Here is a 19,166-nt window from a genome sequence, read left to right on the forward strand (position 1 = left end):
ATTAAGATCAAAATGCTATATGGAATTTCAGTTGAGTTAGAATTGCCAATATTAGTCAATTAAGGATCTGATATCTTTATGAATACCTTTTTAATAAGTTGTGTTTTTTGTTAGTGTGAGGATAGATATGGCCATGCCCCGCTTGAGTAACAAACACTACCTGGATTTTTCAACATAATCCCATCCACCCATTTCCAATAAGGAGTTGCAGTGAAGTTAGTGTTTATCCTGGCAAGCAAGGATGTAGGGCAGGATACATCCTGGATGGGACACCAGTACATTTAGGACACAGTAACATTATAACCACTGCGTCTCCGCGCTGACCAATTTTCTTGTGTGGACCAGAGAAACCAGAAACCCGCTACACCTGCCCAGGTCTCCATTTATCTGATCCATCTGTGAAATTGTTTGTAGACTGCAATATCAAAAGCATGATAATATTCATGAAAAAATTGTTCAGCAATGGCTGTTTCTCACCATCTGCATGTGAATGATCTATATGTTTGAAGTCTATTCACAGGTGGAATTTTGGCAGCTAACATATGATGAATATCCATTGGTCAAGTGATATCTGAGGTGGCAGGAGATGGAGATATGGAATGAATAATTCCGTTTTGTTCTTGATCGGCCTAATGGAATATATTGTGCCTAGAGACGCATTGAGCATTATATTGACTCAAAGCCAATCTGTGGGGCAGTGAAAATGTGATGACTTGTAAAGGACCTTTCATAACATAAGAATGCCTTTGATGCAGATTGAGCATCACCTTACTGCTCCTGAATACACTGAGTTTCTCTGACAATGCAAGACCATGCAGTGCTAGGATTACAATGGCATAACTTCAGACGAATAAAGGTCTTGCCATGGTCATCTTTTTCTCTCAACCCGAGTCCAACAGAGAATCTGTGGCACCACTTCTCTAATGCTGTCAACAGTAGGTATGTGAAATCAAGGAATCTTCATCAACAGACTGCAGTTGCACAGGAGGAGTGACAGAACATCTCTTTGCCTTCTATCCAGTTTTAGGCATCAATGTTGCCAGGGATGTACTGTAATAATGCACAGGAAGAAGGTCATACCCAATTCTAACTTTGTACCTTGTAATGTTTTCATTCCTTAAGATATTATGATTTTTTTACCAGTATTTTGTTTTCTATGATTTTGTCTGATATTTGCTTAAAATACATCATTATGTATAATATGAAACATTAAAAACCATTCATCAGTTTAACTTTAATTTAACTTTTATTTGGTGATAAAAGGCACGATATCTGAATTCATCGCCTTTTCCTTTGTCTATTTATTTATTTGCTTCTCAATGAAAGCTAATAACAAGTTTGTCTTGCTGAAAATAGTATCTTGGGTGATCAACTGACTACACCAAACCCCAGATCATGAACCTAATGTCAACTGTAAAAGAAAAGTGCATGTATAGGAGTATTAATTTTTAATATTGACATAATGGTGCAATGCATGCTGTACTTTCAGATATGTTTTTTCATTATTTCTGCTGTAAAACATGTACTGAACCACACTGTATCATTCACTTCACTGTCATTCACTTCACTGCTTATGGGAATTGAGTGTATGTTGCAGTCTGCAGTCAGGCACAAAGCCAACAACAAGCACTATGTCACTACATACATCTGCCAGAGTAACTCTGTTTTGACATGAACATCCTCTGCTGCACCTTTCTAGGCTGAAACTAAAGTAGAAGGATTAATTTTGTCGAACATTTCCCAACATTTCATTGCCAAAGAGACCATTCTCCACTAGAAACCTGTTTGTGACCACCTAATGGATTTCGCCAGATTTAAGTTAAGGCAATCAAAACACCACGAAGGCATGTGAGTCACACTATATGAGCCTTATCCTAAATTAAAGCTAACATCATTTGATTAATTTTTTTTACGCAAGAAGAAGAAATACTCCAAATTAGACAAAATGTAGGTAAAATTCTAAATCTATGTTGAAATGAAATATGTGCATTGTCTTTGTTGGATTTTTACAACTGAACATTGAACACTTCCAATTTCTTTCATAAAGCTAGAATCATGCCTTTCTCTGAAGCACACATTTAAACACATCTTAGTGCATATCCATTGTAATTTTCTTTGTCATGACAACCATATAGTGTAATAGTTATAACTAATGTCTAACACTATCCTTGGCCAAGCTTCAGATGCCTGGGCCCTGTGCCAGTGTGTAACTGCACAAATGTTGAACTACTTCACATTCTCTTGGAGTGCTATTTCTGTGTTGTGAACGCCAGCTCACATTACTACACAAACCCATGTATAAACACAATCAGACAATTTCTCTGGGAATGACATTTAAGGAACTGTAAGAACTGTGTAATTCATTGTGGAAGTCTCTTTAACTCAAATCACTGTGGAAACATTTGGGAGCAAACACCATTGTGCCCTGCTTTGTTAAATAAATAACTACTCTGAGTATGATTACTGTCTTAAAAATGATTTGGAGCTAGTGCACAGAGCAGACTTTAACATGGGCCAGTAGAATGCAGTCACATCTTTACAAATCTGTATTATTCTTTTTGATGAGGGAAATGTTGGAGGAGGCATAAATGCATTTATGAGTATTTATACGAAAAAAGCATAGGTCTGTATGAAATTTGATTTTAAATTGTCCCCTAGAAGTAATAAGAAACGTACTGTTTACTTCATGTTGCGTGCTTTCACTTACACAATACCATTGCAATAAATCAGTAAAACAAAATGTTGTTACCCAGTATGATAACGTACGTTTCCTCTTACAGACTTATTCCTTATTCTTAGGTATATAATTATCCTTACCTCCACAGGCAAGAAATGTTACTTCCAGCTTTTCTATGTAGCCAATACCCACTAGAAATGCAACTCAGGTTCTGGGATCAGCAAAAACAATTTACAACAAGATTAATGTTCCCAACTGTAATTAATGCAGCTTTTTTTCTGCAAATCTTTTTACTGGTGCTATTACACGGCATAAACACACTAATGATAATTAACTTACAATTTAAATTATTTCCACCCAGCAGGGCTTTCAGCTTTGACAAGCATCGTGCTGTTCAGTCAATTGACATCTTTATTTTGTGTTTTGAGCAAATCGAGTGTGAGGAATGAGCAGGACAAAAAAAAGGACTATTTCCATTGGGCCAGGCAGTCTCTCCTGTAAACAACAGTTTGTTCCAAGGGTGTAAATGTTTATTAAGTCAATTATTTCTCCTTTGAAAATGGTTCCTCCACCCCCAACATACGGAAGCTTTCACACATATTCATGCATCAAATTTCTTGTTTTATATGAATGGACTAAGGCTACTGAAAACTACCCTAATGCTTTCCTTAAGACAAGTAACAGCAAGCTCAATGACAAGGTTAGACCAGTTTCTTTGGTTCTATAAATTATTTTACCATATATTGTAGAATTTACAGTGTTTTCAGATTTGCATCCATTGCTTAGATTTATCTTAAATATACTGTAGTCTCTACTGTTTATTAAGTTTGCATACTACAGTAAATCCATTTTGTAAAAAAAAAACATTGTGTTTTTGTGTGGATTTTCTGTGTACCAATCGCTTCATGAATGATCTAGTTTTCCTAAGTAAATGCATTGTTAGCTCACCACAAAATAGCAAGGACATGGGATTTCAAGAGTGCAGCATATACATTATATTGCCAAATGAATTTAAATATGAGAAATAGTGGCATCCCAATATGTTTCGTATCCAGCTAAATATGCAGATTTCTACAATGGGGAAAAAAGATCACATTAGAAGAGTGCAAGAAAGGTGATAAATGAAAGGAGAACTGAATGGATGGTTATTAGTAGCTTGATGACCCTATGGTATCATCCATCCGGGAGGTTCTTGAAGGATCTTATGGAATCAGCTTTGACATTGCAAGTTGTTTGTTCGCTGAGATGTAAGCAGGCTTGTATCAAAAGCTACAGAACAGTAATGGACATAAAGACCTATAGCTTCCCTTCAGACACTAATTGGGCTTTGCCACAACCATCCAGACTAGTACCATTGGCACTTATGAGGGATTAACACTACATCACGCTACCATTTCAAACTCACATAAGTCTTCAGCAGGTGTTAAAGTATAAAATAACCCTATTATCTAAACAGAATAACAAAGAAGTCATTAGCTCCTTTCAGATCACCCTTTGGAACCAGTTGTTATGCTTTTATTGTGAGTACAGCCATAGAAAATGTGGTTTAATATGATTAAATATGACATACTAACAACAAGGCAAAAGCATCAAACAGCAGAAAGTGGCAATCTGTTAAAGTTGGTTTGATTTCATGCTTCAAATTACATTTTCCTTCATATAGGTTGGCAAAGGAGATGGGCTTGTTACCATTCATGTATGCCATTAAATTAATTTCAATTATCAACACTGCCATGTCAAAAGGTTGTAAACAGGGCTTAATGTTAATTGCCTGTTCTCAAGGGGCAGTGATTTTGGAAAATACACTTGAGGAAGATGTATGGAAAAAGTATTTTGTTTGCTAATTGGGCAATTGATGTACCTTAGTGAGCCAGCAGCTCTTTTCAGTAAAGCTCATTCTGATCTCTTCTTGAATCAACTGCATGGACCACTTTCAGACTGATAGGCGCAACAACGTAAGACCCTGCTATTCAAAATGTGACTAATGGCTGAGGAATAATCATCCTGTCAACTAATTATAACGTAATAGGCTGTTTTGTCTATTTACACCTGCTACCAATCAGCTTTGTTTATTTTTCCGCTCATCTCTCTTTATGTAAATGTTACCGTGAACTGTTTTTCCATATTAAGCTAGGATCATGTGAAATATTTTCTTCCTTAATTTTAATTTTCCTTCCTTAAAAAAGCATATTAAAACTAATATGATATAATTGTATAATATGAGTTATATAAACTGTAGACAAACAGACTGATATCCTTCATTTGAAACAATGTCAATCAGTAAATAAACGTAATAAATATTAAGGAACAGGTAAAGGTCTATTCCATGTTGAAAAGAACACAACATTTTGGCTGTGGAGCCAGTTGGGACTGCTTCTCTCACACATTGACACTGCTGTGTGAAGACATGCCCATACCAACTGACGCATATTATTATAAAAATAATCAACTTTATTTTATATAGTGCCTTTAAAGGTGGCTTCTCAAAGCGCTTAACAGAATGACAACAACAATAAAAAAATACACCAGATATGTACGATGAGAATACACAGTTAGAGGAGACAGTAGATGGTGGTACTGAATGCAGTAGGAGCAGAGAGGTAAAGAACAGAACCAGTTAAGTATAGGCTCTTCTCAAGAAGGTTTTGAGTCTCGATTTGAAGGTGTTTAGAGAAGGTGACTCTCTAATATCCTTGGGGATAGAGCTGGGGATAGATATTGTTTAATTCTTTCATGATATTGGAAAATATGTCTTAGCTCCAATCCAAGATTCGTTTATATACAGTGGTTTGTGTTTGTGCACTTTGGAATTACATCCATCAGCTCAACAGAATACAACAGCTACAGTAAATATCCCCCATCCAAATGGCAAATTTTTTTCGGGTCTGAATATTCTGTCAGGGAAATACTTTTTTAATTGCTTTTAAAAACAACTTCACTGACGGTTTTAAGAGAAAGAAACCATGTATCTGTTCTGAGAACAACTTTAAATTCATAGTTCAGAAGACGTTCAGAATAGTTAACCTTGAAGAAATAAAAACTGTTGAAACTCCGCGATTTGTCAGTAACTACTGTAAGACGTTTTGGAGTTGTTAATAAACATCTCCCAGTTGATTTGGTGTAGGACCTGCCCGGCATATATAACATCAAACGAGTTGTGGCACAAGGAAAGCGGCATGTATTCATAAAAGTAGACAAGAATGGCAACAGTTACAAAGGGAAAAAAAAGCCAAGTCTTCTCTTCCAACCGGAAGAGGAAGTGATACAAAACAATCTTCAAAATACAAGGAGACAGCGCAAAGCAGGTGAAGACTTCTTTCCGCTTGAAATAAAACACACCTTTACTAACTTCCTTCTACACTGTCAATTCAATTATAACGCAACGACATTTCAATCTTACACTCGTGTTTTTTTTACTAAAGGACTCACAGTGTCAACCTCAGTCTCCGGTTACTGTGTTTTTGGTGATTTTAAATCTCGGACGATTCCCCTTTGAGTGTGGCCAGATGATGGACTGTAGGTTTTGCTAAATAAAATCTATGTGTGTATACTACAAGTGGACATTGGAGCATTCGTGTATATAATTAAATGCCTTATTTATATAGTTCTGCGTACATTTTTTTAATTGTCTTCACCATATAAAATGTCTTGATTTTGTACCAACAAACTCATCATAAATATTAGAATTGTGTAATTAATCACGGTTCTCATTGAGATTACCAAATGATTGCTGAGATTATAGTGTCTACAGTGACGCCTGGAGGATAATGATTGAATTACAAGTTAGTAGCCCTGAACGTAGTCAAGAAATACTCCTTATTTTTTATGAGTATACAATTGCGTTTTACAGTGTAGGTGAAGCAAATCGATCATCTAACACTGTGCACTGTGTAACACTCATTTACTGTGTAAATGAATAATTAATAAATGTGGACTGAATCAGAAAATGTGTAAACCTGTCGTTTGAACAGAAAGTCAAATCGACAAATAAGAACTTTTGACCCAATAATTTAATCAGTAATTTAGTGTATTAGAGGTTACGTTACAGTTTTCTTTTTTGGGGGTGGGGGGTAATTGATGAAAAAATAAATGATTTAATTTTAATTTTCAGAAGCATAAAGTTCTAACATTTTACGCTCTTACGGGAAATCATATACAATTAAGACAAATTGCAATGCATTGGATTAAAGAGTTGCAGAAACAACCGACGCTCTACGGAAAATCGCTTTGAAGTTTTGGAAATGGTACACAGTGTCATGGTGTTTCGTTAACTGCAGCAATTACATTGAGTTGTTAAAAAGACTTAGAAAACTAATAAGGTCATTTTTATTCGGAAATACTGTGCTGTTATATTGAAGACCCGTCAATTGTATCTTTCATAAGCAAGGAGATTTGTTCGACGTATCGGAACGTGGTATTAGCTTTTAGGAATTCTCTTCAGCACTCCACTTGATCGTTTCTGCGGTATGTTGCATACTTTTAAAAAATATCGAAGTGCTTAAGACTTATATTTTTTTGTAAAATTTGAACATTCATAATAATAGACTGTTTCCTATCTTGAAACACACGTTTCCATATTAGTGATTTTAACCTAATGCTGTAAATTTCAGATTCTTTAAAATTTAAGAATTTAAGAAAGAGCTCCATAGGGCTAAGACGTTACTGTTCAACTGGACTGGTAAGTGTTTTTTTGGACTGATGTCCCCGTAAATGAATGCTGCCCTTCTTGCAATTGATTGCAAGATGCTAGAACCAGAGATCTTTCACGACAGGAGACGATAATTCCACGACCCAGCTGTCTCTGCTCTGAATACTTAGAAACATCAGCATTCTTCACAAATGGGGCGTGGGGAGGTAAAGTGTGACAGTGTATATTCCGCACACGTGAATGCATGGTAGGGGTATACTGCAGGCATGCCATGCAATGACATAATTTCTGGATGTTAAATTAATTTTAGAGTCAAAACGTTATATTCGCTGTGATTCTTGGAATGACGCTATATTCCTTCGCTTACTACTTGTTTAAAAAGAATAAGGTGATTTGTTCAATGTGGTAAAGCAATAACGGGTCAAGTTAAAAAAAAATACTGAAAGGAATTTTATTCACTCCGAAGCTACGTTCTTGAAACGGCCAGTACGTGTATTATTTTTGCTCTCTTCCAAGGTGCTGTAAATGTTTTTTTTTTGTCTTAAAGCTACAGCTTCCCCGAATAAGCTTTTTTATATTTGCTCCATCAAGAGCAGATGATTGAATCCGACGAACTTCATACGTTGGCAACAAGAACATTTTTCCAATACTCCCGAGATAAATGGAGTTAATGCCGTCAGGTAAACATGACATTTTTGTTGTACTGTGAACACAGATGAGTCACTCCGCAAAATGATTAATCGCAAATCAATGTAACCAGGTTCATTTAGAGACAATCACCCCATTGCATAACAGTTCTTGGGCTCTGAATATATACATATAATGGATTTATTCTAGCTAATGTACTACTTATTGAGCCTAAGCCTCCAACTATACAGGAAATTTGTGTGCAATTAAGCGAAAACGATGAGCCGACTGCCTGCTTCTCAGCACTCCTCTTTATCTTTCAATGTATTGTGTAAATAGACAAATGAAGCCGTGGTGTAAAGAGGAATTATGGCTAATGCAATCTGAGTTTGAAAAGCTATCTGATCTCTAAAATGGGACGCCTAAATGCACGGAGGACTGAAAACTGAAGCACCCGGTGGTGGAAGAGACTACTACTATAGGCGAGAAGCACAGATTAGGACAAAAGGAAGAGGGCACGATTTTCCCACAGTGCAATGAAGGGCAATTTCTGAGCTTTTTGGGGCAAAAGACAATGAAGGGCTCCAGCTGACCACTACTTAACCACACGCATAGAGAGAAATCCACAATGACTTACATTTGTCACCTCGGTCTAACCCTACCAAAACGATTCACGCAAGCAGCGGATGGGGTTTTCAAATTGTGCCTGAAAGGTTACTGATCTAATCTCAGATGTAAGAACATTTTTTAATTTATAATTTTTTTATTTTAATTTTTAATTTAATTTATAAGGTCAATAACCTTTCGATTCTGCAAAACTTTACAGAAAATCAGTTTTATACGACAAATATATATTACTACTATATTACTGTTCAACTTGAATTCACTGAATGATTATGCTTGGGTACAGAATGTATATACTGCATACAGTACATGCTTTGAATAAAATACATCGTAAGGGTGATACTGAGATACTTCGGAACAAGGCCACGTTTAGAAAGTGCAATACGGCCATGCCATTAAAACAGTTTTAGCTGACATCTTATTTAGATGACTAAAATGTTAGTTTTTTCAATATTCGACACAGAGAGAACATGTTTGTTGGCTTTATTTCGGTCCCATCCTTACCACTTCACTAATAAAACTCCCTTCTCCCAATAGGCTTTCAAAATGTGTGTCCCGGGTCATACACGTTATTGTTGTACCTGTACGCGTTTTGATAAAACTCAATTTTTAATAAGCCAGTTCCAATAGTTTTCCTGGGAAAAGACGTAGACAAGACAATATTAAATCAAAAATCAAATACTTCACTGAACCATGCTATTTTTCAGCAGAAATGGAAGGGGTTTTACAAACAGAAATTAAATAGCACAATGAGAAAATAATTTTAAAGCGTCAACGTGACTTATTGGAGTTCCTAGTCTTCCAAGCGGCAAATCGCCGTCGCTTTTTAATATACCGTATTAACAGAATGACATACATAATAGACAAATGTTCCTCTTGTATTTTCTTAAAAGTTTTTAATGTTCTCTACAAGATTAGTAAACGATTGCCACCTAGTGGCTATTTTACAAAATTCTTTTCAATTCTTCAAAAACTAAGTGGCTGATTGTAAGCATTTTCCATAGAACCTACTGTATAAACCTTTAAACCTTTTAACCTTCATTTAAGTTATAGAAAAAGTGAACAAAGGCGGATACAGATACCACTACAGACTAATACACACAAAAAATACAGCATATTCTGAAAATGCAACCTTAACACTGCATTCACGCAAACAAAATGCAAATTCTACTACGCTACCAACTGAAATAAGAAAGCACAATAGAAAATGATACCGTTTTATACTCGTAGGAGACGGACATTAACTGGCTGGCTAAAAGGTAATCATAGAGGCACAAATGTTTAAGACCAATGAAATCAATGAAACCCATATTTCTTTCAGCTGCAGGTGGCACAATGATTGTAATCAGAGGCCTTTACAAGAGATCACGGTAAAATAGCTTTTCTTTTGAAAAAAAGAAACAATATAGAAGCACAAAATACAGATATTTGTTTAATTTGCACCAAATATAAAAAGGAAACCATATTCAAGAACCCAAGAGATGACAAATGTATTCAGTAAAGAATCTCGCTGTTACTTCTCAAAGAGAAACAGCGATTAAAAGAAGCACAAAGGGGCCATAAACTGAACAGAAAAAACAAACTGAAATAGAAAAGTTATTTTAAATACACTGAAAATGTACAGTTTATTCAATTTCAAAATGATTTGGCATTATTAAAATGCATATTTAACACACTGAGAAATGGGAGGTATTTTTTTTTCCTCTACACATTAATCAGAGTTCATTAACTTTCTGTAAAATTAAACATGTGCATATTATTCCAAGGAGGTCTATGTATTTGTTGTCAGCACACATTAACAGTATCTCTTTCATTGCACAAATTATACTAAACACTTTTTTTCTGCAGTTATAACAGCAATCGAACAGTAACATGAAATTACCAGCTGCTTTCCTTTAATATCACTGCACAAAGTGATCTTTAAACTAAGAACAAGTTTCAGTGGAATCTTCTCAGACTTTTTACTTTTTACTTTACTTATTTAATTTTGTTTGCTCAAGCTAGAAGTACTTATCCAAAAAACCACAAACGTACAAATCATTCTGTGATTCTGACCATACCATAAAATCGGCTATACCAAATATAAGGTATTTAAAGTTAAGGCATTTATTTAAATTAAACTACACTTGACAAAAGCATTAATATAGAATCCTGAAATGTCTTTTGATTAGCACTTCAGTGTAAATCTTAGGAGTGCCAGCATTCCCCACACTATGCTTTATTCAGGTTTTTCAAAGATTTACCACAAAATAGTTTCACTTCAGCAAATGCTAGAAGAAAATATTGTACTGTCCTTTATGCGTTATATCAACATACATCAATATATTCCAGATTTACAACTAAAAAAATATGCAAAATGACAGAATGCCATAATGTTTGGACAAGTTATTTTTTTTACAGGAACCTATACATAGTTTATGACTTTGCTTTTTAAAGGTTAATCAAAACCATAGTGACAAAATGACACCTTTTGCAAATATGTTTTCATTAGACCATCATAATAAAAAATAATGCATTACAGAATTCACAGCAAATTCTCCAAGTTGAAAAATGTAGTCTTTTAGGCCCAACTGTAGAGCACACTTTATAAACCCATTAATGTCTTAAACTCAGAAATGTTAAAATCTAGACATCAACAAGGATGGTCTTTGTAAACCCTACATGAACAATACGACTAACAATAGCACTGGGGCTAAAAGGGAAGATTTTTTAAAAATCTGCAATGTTTTCATATTGACAAATTATATACTCAGCTATAAAATCTTTATAAAAATGAAATAGCTTTGGATATCTCCGTTTAAGGAGTATTTATACATCTCCAGAACAGATTTCCCTGGACTAATATAAGCCTTTTAGAAATTATAAAGAATACTGTTCTTACAAAGGGAATATCACATTCACACAGGTTAAGGTCTAGATCCACTCAAGAGAAAAAATGCAATGAAACCCAACCTTACTGTATGTAAACCTTTATCTTTGATTTCCCAAGCTCCTTACAGTAAATACATATATAATACATATATATACATAATATAGCACACATTGTGAAGCATAGTGTTCCAAGTCAGAATAGTAAAATATGTCCACAGGATATGATATACCACGTGAGTGAATTGCATAGGGAGTAAACTGTATTGTCCCATACTTCCATCGGATACCTTTAAAAAATCTGACCAGGTATAAAGGATGTGATATTGTTCTCCTTCCCAAACTGTAATACACTGTACAATTAGGAACATGGACTGAACCTCAACCCTCCCTCCCACCCTTAGAATTCACCATGCAAACTAAGAAAGAAGGATATGGACCAGTTTACAAAGAAAAACACAATGTCCCACTAATACAACAAATCAGGTGGAAATCTTGACACTTGTATTTTATTCCCTTCATTTCTATTCTAATTTTAAACAAAAAATGTCTTAAACTTAAATAAACTATCAGAAAAACCAAAAATATAACTTTGCTTTTGTAGGAAATATCATAACAGCAGTACTTAAAATTGATTTAAGTTTTCTTGCTCCCTCACGGCACAAACCGCTATGAATTCCTAGCATACACAAGTCTTGTTTCAGTGTTCCCTCTATGCCTGGTTTCACCCTGACCCCCTCTCGTTAATGTAAAAATATCTGTTAACAGTTCTGCTTTAGAGGAATTTAGATCTTCAGGTTGGACACGGTCTACTGCTGCCCCCTGGTGCAGACTGAAAAATTGCTTTAGTGTTAAACATTTTGCTGGATCTTTAAAACATTTCATGAAGCCTCCCCAGGACCATGTGCATTGTTTTTAAAGCAAGTAAAAGCTTTTAAGTCTTAACTAGCAGATAAGTGCCTTATTTACTCCATCAAGGTAAGGTGCTACATAAAGACTGGACAGAGAGGAAGGGGGAATGTGGCATTAGAAAATAACAGGTTATCAAGCGTGACATTTATGGCTTAAGCAATTCTGCCAACAGTCTTGTCTGTTGTACTAGGAGTGAGAATGTCGTCATTTGAAATTCTTACGGGGAAAAAAAAAAAAGTACGATGGGCAAAAGCAAACATCCCAGAAGTATTTGCCAGAAGAGAAAGGAGAGGGGGCACACATCGTAGTCCAAGGCTTAGAAGGAACACTGAGGGATTCACTCTCGTCACATCAAGATGTCGACGTCGCCCTCGTTGTCCTCCTCCGTCACTTTGAGGGAGAGCACCTCCTCGTTGAGGAACAGTCCACTCAGCCTTTCCTTGCGAGCCTGCCTTTGCTCCTTCAGCTGCCTCTTGCGCAGGGCCTTCTGCTGCAGCTTTCGCTGCTTAGATCGCTTCTGGCGAAAGCAACGGGAGAGCAAGCCCGACAAAATCAATTCATCACGAAAAGAAAGACAAGTTCAGCTCCTCCACATCGGCACTCTTTTGATGACATGAATCCCAGGACCTTGCTGCCTTGTCGTCTCATTGATTCTAGGCGATTGTGAATGTGTATGCGAGTACTAACGACTTTTTACTGGTCGCCATTCCAGAACAGCAATTACAAAGACTTCATTTTAGGACGCCTACAAGAATGTTCTTATTGCAGACAAGGGAAAATAAAATTCAATAATTCTGTAATGGGTACAATCAAACAAATTGTTTAATTCTTTATCATGGTCATCATTACTAATTCTTGATTATCAACGGTTTGCGTTACGGTACACTTCTTACGACAGCATGCAAAACTACAATTCTAGCATATTTGTTTTGGTTCTAAAAACCTAGAGCCCTGGTGCTCCCCGTCTGTGTGTCTCATGGACAGCAAGCTGCGGTATGTGGAAAGAAATTCCTAATGCAAGAAATTGTGTAGGGCTAATAAAGTGATCTTACCTTACACTAATGATTTATAAATGATATTTATCGTTTTAATGCTCAGCCTTGGAACTGCAGTTCATGAAAATGGTTTCTGGCACACCCACAGGCCTGGTCTTACCTTAGAATCGCGGATCCGCTCGGCAGCGCTGGCGGAGAGGTTGCTGTCACTGTGTGCCCGGCTCATGTTGGCAGCACTGCAGCTGGAGCCCACAGAGCCATTGCTGCTACTGGCAGTGCTTACCATGCTGGCATTGCTGCTGCTGGCACCACTCACCCCACTGGTGCTGGCACTGCCGTAGCTACTTCTCTTCCAGCTATCCCTGGTGCTGCTCGGACGCAGCCGGGAGCTGTGATCCTTAATGTAATTCCTCACCTGTGTCACAGAAAATGAGGCTCTCAAAGGATCTCAAAATACTAGCAATGTATGCTAGTGCGTGTAATGTGCATGTAAAAAGGGTTTAATACTTCAAATGACAGGACATTCTCGCATAAATAGTTACTATTCCTACAGATCCAAATCAGAAACATCACAAACCAGGATCTGACAAAAAGATTTTACTTTTTTTTTACTGTTAAACAATCTACTGCAACCTGTTCTATATACTCAGAAATGATGGAAGAAGCGTTTAAAGTATTCTGCCACTCGATTCTTTAGAAAGCAACAGTGTTCAGAGCGGTCAATTGTATAATTGAAACAAATGTTACTGTATGTTTCAAACTTATCATCAAAAGATTCAGATTAAATTGTGCCTCACCTGCTTTAGTTTCTCATCTGTCAGGCAGTTCAGTTCAATAATGAACTCACTGTCAGTGGGGGATATCTGTGCGCATGGATCGATGATCTTTATAATGTCAAGTTGTTCCCTTAGTCCCATCTCAGTGCTGACCTTTCGACTCAAGTATTCAATATATTCCACCTACATAAGAAAAAAACATACACGAATAAAAATGAAAGGAACAACCTCAGGAATAATAGGCGTTCACAGCAATGTAATTTTCTCATCCTGCGATGTGGGTCAGCCCTCACCACAGCATTGTGACACAGAAGTAAACTCTTAACCCCCTAAAGAGGAAAGTGAATTGTGAACAGTGTTGTAACAGATTAGCCTTGCCCTATTGAAGATACAGTATGTTCACACAATGCCAGTTTTAATGTTTTGCTTGCAGTAGTGTAAAATATATCTTTGCAATCATTCATATCTGTTTAGAATCCAAGTTCACCTGGATATTTGGAAACAGAAAAAGAAATTAGTTTTAGGCAGAATCCTGTTCTGCCTTCATTGTTCACATAGGCTACTACACTTTTAATGGTGGCTTTAATGGGTCGGAATTACTGTCTACTTAGGCTTCATGCAAATAACCACTAAGCACACCAAAAATAAAGCATTAGGAAAATGCTTTGAACTTATTTTACAGCCAAAAACAAAGATGACTAACTACTAACCATGCCCTGCCTTAAAAGACCTTTACAGTATATACCAATGCACCAAGTTTAAGAAATAGATCATTTCAATTCCAAACCATGCATCTTAAAGAATGCTCTGCAGTGTATAACATTTCCACATAGATTTCTACTTCAAAATAACTTAAAGTCTAATCTGTGTCTCATATCGCGTAACGAATAATCTCGGACACACGTTTAAAGTATATATTATTCCTGTCAGTTAGATGTACCTGCTCGTCATTTGTCATTGCACTCCAGGCTAGCTCATCCAGATTGCGGTGTGGTTTGCTTTTTCTCTTTGGGACAAGGCAAGGAGAACTGGGAATGCTGGGTATGATGTCAGAGAGTACATCACTTCCACTTGCTATGTCACTTCCTGGCAGCTGAGAAGGAAAATGTAGTGAGTTTCCAAGTGAGCATTTAGGAAGAATCCTGACCAGACAAAACACGACATTTGTTACTGATTTTACTTCCAAAAGTTACTATACTTGCAAAGGTATAGTTTAACTATTAAGAGTAAATAGAAATTAAGCAAATCTGTGGTTTTCCTGTCCCCACTCCTTCAAAACAGAGATTATTTTTCTTTTCGATACATTAAGACCCAAAAGCTAACTCTTGAAAGCAACCTAATCATCTTTCAATAATAGGCTTCTTACGAACATGAAACTCTTTGGACATACCTGCCATTCGAACTCACTATCTGACCAGTCCCAGTAGGTACTGATAGAGGAAGAAACATCGCTGCAGACACTGCCTTCTGGGAACAAGTCGAACGAAGTGAACTCCTGGTCGTCCAGGAGGGAGTAGCAATCATCTTGATCCCCAACCGAGACGGAGGAGAAAAGTTCCTCACTGCACTCGGAGCTTGCCACACTTGTTCCACAAGACGTGAGGTTCCATCTGAAAACGCGCATCCACAGAGCACTTTACCATCTTAAACTCAACCCCAAGACGTTTTCGCCCAATCATTAAAATAAATGCAAACTCCGAGAGGAGGGATGAAATTAAACGTGCTCACGCAAAACAATATACAAGACAGTGATGGATTGTGCGAAAATTCATGGTGCCACTTTTCAAGGTTCACAGTACACTGTAATGCATGTTTATTATTCAAAAGGACGTTTCAGAAATGAGAGGAAACGAATACTAGTTCCCAGTGTCAGGCACTGCAGTTGTACCCTTGAGCAAGGTACAGTGCCTTGCGAAAGTATTCGGCCCCCTTGAACTTTTCAACCTTTTGCCACATTTCAGGCTTCAAACATAAAGATATAATTTTTTTATTTTATGTGAAGAATCACCAACAAGTGGGACACAATTGTGAAGTGGAACGAAATCTATTGGATTTTTGAAACTTTTTTAACTAATAAAAAAATGAAAAGTGGGGCGTGCAAAATTATTCGGCCCCTTTACTTTCAGTGCAGCAAACTCACTCCAGAAGTTCAGCGAGGATCTCTGAATGATCCAATGTTGTCCTAAATGACTGATGGTGATAAATAGAATCCACCTGTGTGTAATCAAGTCTCTGTATAAATGCACCTGCTCTGTGATAGTCTCAAGGTTCTGTTGAAAGCGCAGAGAGCATCATGAAGACCAAGGAACACACCAGGCAGGTCCGTAATACTGTTGTGGAGAAGTTTAAAGCCGGATTTGGATACAAAAAGATTTCCCAAGCTTCAAACATCCCAAGGAGCACTGTGCAAGCGATCATCTTGAAATGGAAGGAGTATCAGACCACTGCAAATCTACCAAGACCTGGCCATCCCTCTAAACTTTCAGCTCAGACAAGGAGAAGACTGATCAGAGATGCAGCCAAGAGGCCCATGATCACTCTGGATGAACTGCAGAGAACTACAGCTGAGGTGGGAGAGTCTGTCCATAGGACAACAATCAGTCTTACACTGCACAAATCTGGCCTTTATGGAAGAGTGGCAAGAAGAAAGCCATTTCTCAAAGATATCCATAAAAAGTCTCGTCTAAAGTTTGCCACAAGCCACCTGGGAGACACCCCAAACATGTGGAAGAAGGTGCTCTGGTCAGATGAAACCAAAATCGAACTTTTTGGCCACAATGCAAAACGATATGTTTGGCGTAAAAGCAACACAGCTCATCACCCTCAACACACCATCCCCACTGTCAAACATGGTGGTGGCAGCATCATGGTTTGGGCCTGCTTTTCTTCAGCAGGGACAGGGAAGATGGTTAAAATTGAGGGGAAGATGGATGCAGCCAAATACAGGACCATTCTGGATGAAAACCTGTTGGAGTCTGCAAAAGACCTGAATCTGGGACGGAGATTTATCTTCCAACAAGACAATGATCCCAAACATACAGCAAAATCTACAAAGGAATGGTTCACAAATAAACGTATCCAGGTGTTTGAATGGCCAAGTCAAAGTCTAGACCTGAATCCAATCGAGAATCTGTGGAAAGAGCTGAAAACTGCTGTTCACAAACGCTCTCCATCCAACCTCACTGAGCTCGAGCTGTTTTGCAAGGAAGAATGGGCAAGAATTTCAGTCTCTCGATGTGCAAAACTGATAGAGACATACCCCAAGCGACTTGCAGCTGTAATCGCAGCAAAAGGTGGCTCTACAAAGTATTAACGCAAGGGGGCCGAATAATTTTGCACACCCCACTTTTCAATTTTTTATTAGTTAAAAAAGTTTCAAAAATCCAATAGATTTCGTTCCACTTCACAATTGTGTCCCACTTGTTGGTGATTCTTCACATAAAATAAAAAATGTATATCTTTATGTTTGAAGCCTGAAATGTGGCAAAAGGTTGAAAAGTTCAAGGGGGCCGAATACTTTCGCAAGGCACTGTACGTTTCCCAGCTCCCTCCAGTAAAACATCTGGCTGCATAAAAGTGTTTAAAACTCATTACTTTGGACAAGAGCCAAGAGCAGTTCTTCCACGCTGCTTGCGAACAGGGACAGGAAAGCCCCCTACCGCCGCCCCTCACCTGTTGCTGTGGAACCGATGGAGAGGGTCCGTTCTGTGGCAGGAGGACAGCTGGCAGCCGAAGTCGCTGCCATCCAAGGTGGCAACTTCGCTGAGATTCCCTCGCTGGGCCAGCAATGGAAATGGATCCTCGGGTGCCAGGAACTTCTCGTAGAGATTTTCCGACATTTGTGCACAGAGGCGACGCACTACAACCAAGAGCACAGAACGATGTTGGACACGTTCAGCACAGAGACTTCAAACCAAAAGGTTTAAAAAGAGCGGGGATAAAAAAAAAGAAGAACAGTTTCTCGTTTAAAAGACACATTCCACAAACATTTTCTTTCATGTGTGCTGGTCTTCACAATGCTTATACGGCTCTACCGGTGCATTTAATGGTGGAATTCCTTAGGATCCAGAGCTCTTCGTTTCAAAACCAACGTCTACACCAACTCAAGCTCGTAGAGACAGCCTTGACAAAAAGTAACTGGCCGAGGAAGCTGGCCAACTCACTGCCACAGATACGACACCCGCCTTGGAGCAAAATTGCAGGGCTGCGGTCAGTGCGCGTTTCTGCTCTGATCCGAAAAGAAGAGAGAGGCACACTCCTGCCATTTTACCTCCAGACACCTCCGGTTAATTCTTTTAAAGCAGAAAGTCCCAAAATGTCGCTACACTCCCCCACCCCCTCCCCCATTTAAATCACGACTTTTGCAATTACTTAGAACTGTTTAAAAAAAACCCACAAGTCTGCACTAACAGGTCGGCAACTCAGGCAGAAATGAAAACGAGGGATTCTGTTTTTCGGAAAACTGTTACACGTAACACGTTCAATGGGCTAGCTAACACTCCGAAGTTCGACTACGTTTTAGGAATCAAAACCATGAAGACGGAATGCACATTCTTAAAAGTTTTTTTTTCTTGCTCACGTAGCACAAGGCATTTAAAACGAATCTCCCGCATGACCGAAGTACATAAACCACGCTAAATCCTCTTGATCCGAGACGAGCCATGGAGGGACTCGATAATCTGCCGTAGTCGCATTAAAACCTTAAGTAAAAAGTACACACTGTTCTCTTTTTGCAAATAATGCCCATTTTACCATCTTACACACTCAAGTTTTCTTCCAATGCTGTATATTACTCCGGTAAACATATTCCGAATATCTCACAACAAACCTGATATTATTCCTCAGAGCTCCTACTTCTCTCCCACTCCATTTGCCGGAGCTACGCCACTTCCTTTCTTCCCTAGGTAACTCCGATGACGTCACAGAAGCTGATGAGTTGGCAGCGTGATCGTAACTAGAGCGCCCTCTAGCCGGGCGGATTATTCATGTCAAAAGTCCTTCTCCCCCCCCCCCCCCCCCCTAACTTGGAAGAATCTTTT

The 19,166-nt window shown here is 38.0% G+C and overlaps 1 protein-coding gene across 2 annotated transcripts; it reads right to left on the reverse strand.

Annotated features, from left to right (window-relative positions):
* Positions 1 to 9,995: 9,995 nt before the first annotated feature.
* Positions 9,996 to 19,065, reverse strand: fam199x (family with sequence similarity 199, X-linked). 2 transcript variants are annotated; one of them, XM_088596855.1, is made up of 7 exons: positions 18,956 to 19,065; positions 17,800 to 17,986; positions 15,518 to 15,737; positions 15,068 to 15,220; positions 14,149 to 14,310; positions 13,512 to 13,766; positions 9,996 to 12,873 (listed from the first exon to the last, which is right to left on the reverse strand). In XM_088596855.1, exons 2-7 carry the CDS (start codon positions 17,964 to 17,966, stop codon positions 12,703 to 12,705), a joined length of 1,128 nt encoding a protein of 375 aa, XP_088452981.1. In that variant the 5' UTR covers positions 17,967 to 17,986; positions 18,956 to 19,065; the 3' UTR covers positions 9,996 to 12,702. The 2 variants fall into 2 exon arrangements, with proteins under 2 accessions (XP_088452981.1, XP_088452982.1); XM_088596856.1 differs by having other exon boundaries at positions 17,800 to 18,033; positions 18,956 to 19,034.
* Positions 19,066 to 19,166: the final 101 nt, after the last annotated feature.

This window comes from Lepisosteus platostomus, chromosome 10, assembly GCF_059453375.1.
Source record: "Lepisosteus platostomus isolate fLepPlt1 chromosome 10, fLepPlt1.hap1, whole genome shotgun sequence".
NCBI classification, from domain to species: Eukaryota; Metazoa; Chordata; class Actinopteri; order Semionotiformes; family Lepisosteidae; genus Lepisosteus; species Lepisosteus platostomus.

Bases quoted from the DNA above. Each gene is read 5' to 3' on its own strand.
- fam199x (XM_088596855.1), bottom strand. From the start codon at position 17,966: ATGTCGGAAAATCTCTACGAGAAGTTCCTGGCACCCGAGGATCCATTT. The intron at 13,767-14,148 runs GTGAGGCACAAT...TCTGTGACACAG, and splicing joins CAGATGAGAAACTAAAGCAG to GTGAGGAATTACATTAAGGA. The intron at 12,874-13,511 runs GTAAGACCAGGC...TGCTTTCGCCAG, and splicing joins AGCGGATCCGCGATTCTAAG to AAGCGATCTAAGCAGCGAAA.